At 31.2% G+C, this 9,387-nt stretch overlaps 2 protein-coding genes across 2 annotated transcripts; one reads left to right on the top strand and one right to left on the bottom strand.

Moving 5' to 3' along the window:
* Window positions 1-308: 308 nt before the first annotated feature.
* On the bottom strand, window positions 309-2,419 carry LOC18026376 (epoxide hydrolase 4). Its single transcript, XM_006409099.2, has 4 exons — window positions 1,719-2,419; window positions 1,423-1,512; window positions 649-716; window positions 309-553 (listed from the first exon to the last, which is right to left on the bottom strand). The coding sequence occupies exons 1-4, from the start codon at window positions 2,373-2,375 to the stop codon at window positions 427-429; spliced, it is 942 nt and encodes a 313-aa protein (XP_006409162.1). The 5' UTR covers window positions 2,376-2,419; the 3' UTR covers window positions 309-426.
* A 729-nt stretch (window positions 2,420-3,148) lies between these two features.
* LOC18026375 (non-specific lipid-transfer protein 8) lies at window positions 3,149-4,309 on the top strand. Its single transcript, XM_006409098.2, has 2 exons — window positions 3,149-3,587; window positions 4,034-4,309. Exons 1-2 carry the CDS (start codon window positions 3,247-3,249, stop codon window positions 4,041-4,043), a joined length of 351 nt encoding a protein of 116 aa, XP_006409161.1. The 5' UTR covers window positions 3,149-3,246; the 3' UTR covers window positions 4,044-4,309.
* The last annotated feature ends 5,078 nt before the right edge of the window (window positions 4,310-9,387 follow it).

Genomic DNA, 9,387 nt, shown 5'->3' with positions numbered 1-9,387 from the left:
GACGTACATATGATATTTTGTTGTTGTATGTCTGGCGAATAGCTGAATAATTATTAATTATTAGTAAAAACAGTTGAATTGGATCAAAAATTAGTACAATAATTATAAAACGTACAAAAATTATTTTTAATAGATTCATCATATTTCAATTATATATAACATAATTTTATTTTTATAAACATAAAAAAGTGAATAAGTGGTATGTTATTAAAAACATAAAATGCGAATTTATCAAGAAAAAAATTATTACAATTAACCATATATTTTTTTGATAATATATTAGGCTACATAACTTCTGACATCCACTTTTTTACATATGAAGAATTAATACCAAATAAAATAAGATAAAATAATACATAGGGTGTTGATGTTGAGGATCACATGTAGTAGTAATTGAATTAACTTAAATTCAATTATATATTGAATCTAGTTTTCGGAGTAAACTGAAGTAAGAAACTTTTTGAGACATCTGTTATAGACACAAGGTCTCTCCATATGTGCCAGGTGACCTGCTTTTTTTATACTATCCATTGTTGTGTTTTCGCCAAGTTGCCTTTAAAACAGAATGGAAAGGAGAATATATTCATAATATCACGTAATTAGTACTTTCAGTTTAAATAAGAAGAAATTTATTGTACCGAAACTTACTGTTTCATGTTCTTGGCCATTTCAACGTGAAAAAGTTGATCACTTTCGCCCCACAAAAGGTGTATTTTCTGCATAACCGACCAATTTTAGATTATTGATGTGTTAAGTGATAACATTTAGTATATTTTAGATGAAAGTTATATAAATTACGGGACTATGAGAATAACTCAAAAACATGCAATATCGTTTTTTATATAGTATAAATATTAAAAATAACATTTTTTCTTTCGATAAAATCTTTAGAAATCAGTAAAAAAGTATGTGGCCAATTATTTCTACCTAAAAACTAATTTAGTTTAAAAAGCAATTCTTAGACGTTGCAGTATTTTTTTAATTATTTTTTTTAATATTTGATTTGTATATTTTTTACTTCCTATTTGTTGGAAACTACAAACACTCCTTAGAATCAATGGAAATTCTGGAATTACCACATTTTATGCTCTTTTTTTCTCTCCAAAAATATTAACAAAATTTAAATTTTCAAAAGTACCACAGAGTGTAGGTTTAAGAAGAAATGCTAAAATTATAGGAAGGGTACTATAGAAAATATTATTTTCAGTTCCCTCATTTCTAAAGGGCTTATTATAAAAGAAAATAGTATTTTTAATATCTTTACTTTAAACAAAAATTGTAATGTTTTTAAGTTTTTTTTTTCTTCTGAAATCTCGTAATCCATGTATATAACTTACGTTCTAACCGATTATGTGTATTTAGGGATAGTTATGTGTTTTCTCTAAACGGAATGAGAATTTAATTAAAATCTTATATAAAAACCTGTTGAAAACGAGGAGTGGTCACATCTTTATTGCTTATGACCAAAGCTTCCAACAATTCAGCTTTTTCCTTTCTGTTGGTAATCATCACCTTCACATTTACAAAATACGAGAATATTAGTAGTAATTAAGCAAATGAGAAGTACATATTTATTCCTTTTTTGTATTTATTATTTGACTAAGAACGAATTAGGAACAATCAAAATTGTTTCCAAAATAATGATTATCTGAAGTTACAATTATCCGAGTGCTGGAATGATCGGAAGCAATTATTTTGCATAAATTTTAAGTAGGTACCTTCATGTAATCCTTAAAGAGCCGGTTTGGGAACCACATGGGTTTATGAACAGCCATGGTGAAAAGAGTCTTGAGTCCCTTAACCGAAGTTGGTAACAAAAGATCAGCCGAGGACTCAAACCCTAACCGGTTCAAATTCGACTTACTGATCGTATCAGTCATCGCAAGTATGGAGCCTGATACTACCATGGCTCGAACCATCTCAGGGTACTCCTCGGCGATCTTAAAAGCCACCATGCCGCCGTAACTAAACCCTACGAGAACAAACTTATCCACGCCGAGGATACGAAGAGACTTAGCCAAACAGTGGGCTTGAAACGCTGGAGACCTGTCCGGTTTATCTGAGTAGGACCCACCGAAGAAGAGGAGGTCCGGTATATAGACAGAATACTTCTTGGCTAATGATCGAACTTGGAACTGCCACGTCATGATTCCCTCGGTCCCAAAGCCGTGGATGAATAAGATGGCTGGTTTGGTAGGTTTCTTGGGTTGCACGGCTGAGTTTTTGTCAGATTTTTTCGGTTTTTGTAGGGTTTCTTTGGGGATCCAAAAGTTCATCCTCGTCCCTGGTTCGATCTCTACTGTGTATGGAACGACGCCGGCCAGTTTCATGAGACCGTAGAACAATGGTTTTTGTGATTCCACCAAGTTCACCATTGTGTAATTTACTTTCCTTTTTTTAGGGGGTTTTTCTTTTGATAAAATTGGAGGTAAGATATGTTTGAATAAATAGAAAATGGAAAGGTGATGATTAATAATCTTTTGAATTGGGATTAATTATAATGTATTTGGTGCTGGGTTCTTATTTATATTCATCCATTCTTTATTTCTTGTCTTACATTTTCGATATATCTTGTCAGACTAGTTTTGATTGAGAACTTGCAAAAAGCATAATAAGTTTGCAGATTTAGTAATTATGCAATTTTAGTGAAATAAATTCTGTTTGGTTAAAGTTTTTTTCTTGATTACTATAATACTTGCCATTTTGCTCTCTTAACGACCCCTCATATCTTAATGTATGCCTCATAATTTAGAGAAGATGTAGTAATGTTTTTCTTCAACAATGGGGTTCTTACTTGCCTTGCAAGTTGCAGGAAATCTCTGAAATTAGTCAAAGTTGGAGATCTGCAACGTCCTAATTCTGTCGGAAGTAAAATGGATCATCTAGTATACAATAAACACGTCATCTTCGAGTGTTGTAATCACAATTTGTACCGAACGATTATAAATTTAATATGTACAAACCCAAAATGACAAGATAATTACATATCCTAACTACCTAGACCAAAATAATCCTATATTAAAGAAGGTCATACCAAAATGTTGAATTTTACATTTACATTAGTAGTTACTTTCACTCCATAACAATCTACACCAACATCTAATATTTCTCTAATTTTAAATAACATATTTTTCCAATTTACATTATATATATAAACGCTTCGTCTTCCCTTTACATATATAGCAAAAACAAGGAAAAGATAGAAAAATAAAATCCTAATATTTATTTCTTTCACAATCATCTGCAATGGGCTTACTGAAAAGTCTAGTGATCATCTCCGTTCTCGGAATATTATTTATACCTCGTTATTCTGAATCCGCGATATCATGTAGTGTTGTTATACAAGATTTGCAGCCATGTGTAAGCTACTTGACTAGCGGAAGTGGACAACCTCCGGCGACTTGTTGCGACGGAGTTAAGAGTTTAGCGGCGGCGACCACCACATCAGCCGATAAAAAGGCGGCTTGTCAATGCATAAAATCAGTGGCTAATAGTGTCACCGTAAAGCCTGAATTGGCTCAAGCCCTCGCTAGCAATTGTGGCGCCAGCTTGCCCGTTGATAAATCTTCTACGGTCGACTGCACTACGTATGTTTGATATGTGCTTGACTGATTTCTTTTTTTTTTTTTTTTTAAATATCTATTGTGTTTTGTTAAAACTTTATTTAGAACGTCCATTCTTTAAATTGAAAGATACTATTTTTTAAAAAAAGAAAAGAAATTAAGGTAATCATTCTCATAAAAAATCATCAGATTCCACAAAAATTATTTATTGTTATGGGGAGTTCCCAATTCTTATACTTTAATTTCTTTTCCATGTTAGTTTCTCTTGATTTTTTTTGTTGTTGGAATTTCCCTTAATTTTATAACTAAACTTCAATAGGAAAAGATGAAAATTTCTTGTATTTATGTGAATCACATAGTGAATACCTGTTTAGGTCACATAGTGAATAACTGTTTAGGTTAAGCTCGAAATCTTAAAAGATGAAATAAAACATAAATTGACGATTTTTATTGGAATTGTTTATTTGCAGGGTTGGTTGAGATATTCTCAACATCGACCAGTGGTCCGTCTATCCTTCTAAAGTATGCAATTTACATCAATAAAGTATTTATTATGCGAGTGTTTATGTCACAGTACTCTAGGCCTACTCATTGTAAGGTTCAGTTTATTTCGTAATGTATGCATTTTCGTGTATAAGTAATCTCTCTCAAATTTGTTACGCTGGTGATTTGGATATTGTTGTGAACTGATGAGTCATGAAAATTCTAGCTTTTCTTGGGGGTGTATAGTATATCAATTTTATCAATGCTCCATGTGTACTATATATTATTGAATCGCAAAGCAAATTAATGAAATGTCATTATTGAAAGATGAATCTCGCCATGTAGGTGTATATGAGATCTAATACACCTTAATACCTCATATGTTAGGATTTAGATCTCAAACGATTCTCAATACATAGACGATTCATCGTAGTTCACCTTCCGTGTGAAAGTTATGTATATTTATTGTTATTAGTGATTTCATTATAATCGAATTGATAGTCTTACAAGTTTTCTCTATTTTTTCTCTCTCGTTCTATATTAATATTGGGAATACGCCAAACATAATATCAGAAAAATAAGGGAAAGTTTCAGATTTAACCCATATTTCAAAGTCAAGCACCCAACTAACCTCTTTTTTTTCTCTCTCCAACTTTTGCCATTTTCTCACAATTTTATCCTTCTCACTTAAACTATTAACGAAAATGCCATTATACATCTATTATTTCGATTTTTCTTTAATTTGGCTAAAGTCTCCTTGGACCTTCTAAAGATCTTTTAATTACGAGAATGCCATCTTCTTCAATTTCTCCAACCACCATAAACAACCATGAAAATGGAATAAATGCTTCTCAACCAATTTTAAAGCTGTAATAAGTATATATTTGAGCTCATTCACTCATAACCTTCCTCATTCTTTCATAATTTCTTCTCCAAAACATCTGGGCTAAGTTACAATGCCAAAAGTCATGCATTTTCGGTGATTTCTGGTTACTTGACATCTGAGTAGCTTATTTTTGGTGAAATCCTGAATTCTGGGTGCTTAAAAGAACTGTAGCCGAGCTCAATTTTGTTAAAGGTAATCGTCGCACTTCAATTTCTCCATATTTCAGTTTTCATATCGCGAAAGTAGACTTCTCGTGAAGTATACTGAAGTCTACTAGTCAACATAAGGTTATTTTTGCAATTGACTTTTAAAAAATAGACTTCATTAAACCTCACGAGAAGTCTACTCGATATCCTTTGAAAACAAAAAAAAACATAGTAGACTTCATTTGAAGGCTTAAGAAGTCTACGAAAGAAAAAAGGTAATTTTTTTAGTTGACCGTATTTTGACTTTTTAATGTAGACTTCTTTCTAAAGTCTACTGTGTACGTCTGCACAAGAAGTCTACTTTTAAGTTACTTTTGTAGTTTGACCAAAAACGTATAGATCATTTTAGTGTTTGACTAAAGTTTTTTAAAAAATAAAAGATTTAGAAAACTCCGGAAACTGTAGTAGACTTCAGAAAGAAGTCTAAAAACTGTAGACTTCTTTGGGAAGTCTACTTATATTTTCCGGTCAAACTTAGAAGGAATTTTTTTTTGAGTAGACTTCACAGTGAAGTCTACTAAAGATAGTCAATTGCAAAAATAACCTATTTTTTCCGTAGACTTCTATTGAAAAAGTAGACTTCAAAAGTAGACTGTCAGAGAAGTCTACTCTTACATGAAGTCTACAATAGAAGTCTACTTTATTAGTCAATGGCTTGGTCAAATGCTAAAGTAACCTTTTTGGCCGGAAGTCTACTTCTGAAGTCTACTGAAGGAAAAGTCAACGAATTGGTCAATTGTAAAAATAACTTGTTTTTTAGTAGACTTCTTTAGTAGACTTCACTATGAAAAAGTAGACTTCTTCGCCAATCTACGTTTGAAGTCTGCTTTAGAAGTCTACTTATTGTAGTTTTTTTTTAAACGCATTTTAGGCAAATTTATAAAGTATTTTTTTTATTTTTTGGATTAGAAATGCTTTTTATGAAGTGATTGAACTACCCAGTGAATTTCATTTCATTTCATTCGATATTTATTGTTGAATCAGAAGTTTTGATTTTTAAGCTAGTTAGCTTATTAAAGTAGACTTCTCCAGCAGTCTACGGATGAAGTCTGCACACGAAGTCTGCTCGGTATCATTATTTTAAAAACAAAATTATAGAATATATATAAATTATTTTTTGTATTTTTAGGTTTTGGAATGTGTGTTACCAACTGGTCTAATTACTCAATGAGTTTCATTTGTTTTAAGTCGATATTTATTGTAGAATCGAATTTGTTGATTTAATAGCTAGTTAGCTTGGAAGAATAGACTTCATCTCCAGTCTACAGATGAAGTCTGCAGACGAAGTCTCCTATATAGAAAATTTGTTACTTACATTTTTGCAATAACGTAGTTTGTAATTTCGTTTGCTAATATGGTTTTTTGTGTTTTATTACAGAAAATGATCAACTCCATAAAAATAAATCTTCAAAAATTCTAAAAGATTGTAGAGTCATTTTTAAGTTCTCTTGTTAATAACACTAACCCCATTCTTCTGTTTTTTTTTTCTTTTTTTTTGGATTTGACATACTTTGTGATTTGAAAACTGATGCAACATTCAGTTACTTCAAAAAATTTGTGACATTGAATAAACATGTAACAGCAATCCATTCTTCTTCTATTCTGTGGTTTTAAAACTGGTGCAAAATCAGTCACTTAAAAATTTTATTTAGAATTAGTTTATGGAACTTTTCTTTGCACCATACTCTGAACCATTATATTTTGTCCATATAGAATAATTTAATTATGTTACATATTTGATAAAGATACATAAAAATAACGGTTGATGACAATTAAAAGACTACTACAGTTGATGATTATTACAATTAATGACCATTACAGACAAAATTGATAATCATTACACAAAAAGAGATCATGAGCAAACAGAAGATCAATTATTTACTTATTGGGTTCTGTTTTGTAAATGAGCTTAATTGTTGTGTTGGGCACTTGGGCCTGTTAGGACAAAACTTCCTACCCGTCTCTGATGTCGATGGTGGAGAAAATGGAGATGAAGGTGACGAATTTTTGAGATTTCTGAGATACTGCAAATGAAAGAAGTCAACTTAAGAAGTCTGCTTTCGAAATCTACTCAAGAAGTCTGCTTTCGGAGATGACAGTGATGAATTGTTGAGATTTGTGTGATACTGCAAATGAAAGGAGTAAAAATTAAACATCAACCCAAGTAACAAATCTAATAAAGAAGAGGAAGAGGAGGTTTCCGAGAAACACATAATCACAGATCTGATTACTAAACTAAATCAAATTAGTTCTGACACTCAGATCTTAGTACATTATGAATAAAAAAAAAATTCAAAGTGGATTCCAATTAAATAAAACCAAAATTTCTGGACAAAACATCAGCTAATAAGTAAAAAGAAGAAACTTGAAAAAGCTAACAATTTGAACCAGACATCAAAGCCATACCCAGACAAAGCTGCACGGCAGTGAGGAAGTCGACGGTGGACCTCTTTTGTTGCTCACTATGTTGAGGTCACCTAGAGTGAAGATCAAACAAACGTTTTCCTAAAAACAAAAAGCAGAGTATAATCTAAAGAGAGATTTCTAACCTGAAACAGCATAGAAAAAGACCTCGTGTACAGCTCGTTCGCAAGCAGATCTAAAAAAATCGATGTTCTCGTTGAATCTGAAACAGAGGGAAAACGCCGTTTTAGAGAGAGAGGTTTGAGTTTTCATTTTTACAAAATTAGGGTTACAAACGTGGGCTTCCTTTATATAGGGAGGTACAAATTTTGGTTAAATGAATAATTTTTGGTTCAGAATTGTTGGTTCAATTTTGGTTTATGTATTGGTTAAATAATTATTTTTGATTTTTTTTGGTTAAGATAAATATTTATTCGGTTTTGTTTAGTTTCTCTTGGTTAAGGGAAGTTATTCTCGGTTTAATTTTGGTTTAAATTTTGGTTAGGTTAATTTATTCGGTTAAATAGACTTCAATATAGAAGTCTACAACTTTTAAAACCTAAATAATAAATTTACTTCTACTTAATTTAAAAACATACATTTCCATTTACCAATATGAAAAAACAATTTTTGTACATTTGGGTTACGATTACGGAATTTATGAATATAAATTTGATACCAAAATAATTTTTAAAAAAATTTAAAATTAAATTTACAGATTTAATTATTTAGTACACTTCGCTTTGATAAAATGAAGTCTACTATTAGACTTCTTTTTCACTTTAGTAGACTTCGTCAGGGTATAAACGGTAATTAGGACATCCGTTTTTTTTTTAGTCATACATGTTTAAATGATCTTTTCACTACCCCTTTAGGTTATTTCTGCTAAATGTTTTTTCAGGGGTCTACTTTTGTATTCAAAATCAAATTTTGGGTTATTTTTAGCAAAAACTCCAAAAAACAAACCCTAAATACGAGAATATGTTTGAAAACACCTGAATTACATACTTTTAATATACATTCTTACTTATAAATAAGATCTACTAAGGATCTGCCCTCTGCAAGTTCGTTGATAGCCGCTTGTCGGGTTACACAACAAATCCGAAATGTTAGACTTCATAACTCAACTATCTTCCACTTAGAGACTAATTTCATTAATCATCTGTGAGTTGTGGGACTAGTACTGATAATCACTAATCGTAACGTCTATGATCCTTAATCATGAAGTCTATCCGATGTTGTACACAACCTCAACTTATCATACAAATCATTTCTCAAACATGTACGTAAAATACTGATTTCCCGAGGTTTTAATTCTCAAGCACCAACATTCTATTTTCCAAAGCTAAAAAGCTGAAGTGATACCATAAATTGTATATATTTAACAGGTTTCTTTACCGAATCAATAACATTTTGGCTGTAGTACACTTCCCTCGTCAAATTTTACCCAACTCTTACAAAAATAACTATTACCATGCATGTCATTTATTTTATCCCCTTTTTTGTCATAGCAAACTTGATAAAGCTACGAATCAAGCTACTTCAGAACAACAATTCTCAGGTCACACAACCACAACGATCTCCTCCTTAAGCGAAAAAAAATCGGCTTCGGTATTTATTTATTTATTTCCGTCAATTTACGTTTAACCATTTTTTTCTAAAAAAAAGCGGATTATAAATATTCTTTTCCACCCGTAAAAGATAAAAATAATATTTGTTAGGAGACAAGCAAACTATCGCTCAGGTTGCATCGAAAAATGTTAAAGGATAAAAGACGATGTCAAATAAAGTTGAGATATATATCTCAAATATGTATCATTAAGCAAGTGGGAAACATCATGAAAAG

Source organism: Eutrema salsugineum, unplaced genomic scaffold (assembly GCF_000478725.1).
Source record: "Eutrema salsugineum unplaced genomic scaffold, Eutsalg1_0 scaffold_11, whole genome shotgun sequence".
Lineage (NCBI taxonomy): Eukaryota > Viridiplantae > Streptophyta > Magnoliopsida > Brassicales > Brassicaceae > Eutrema > Eutrema salsugineum.
Note: the sequence above shows the minus strand (reverse complement) of the source record. Positions and strands in the feature narration are given on the sequence as shown.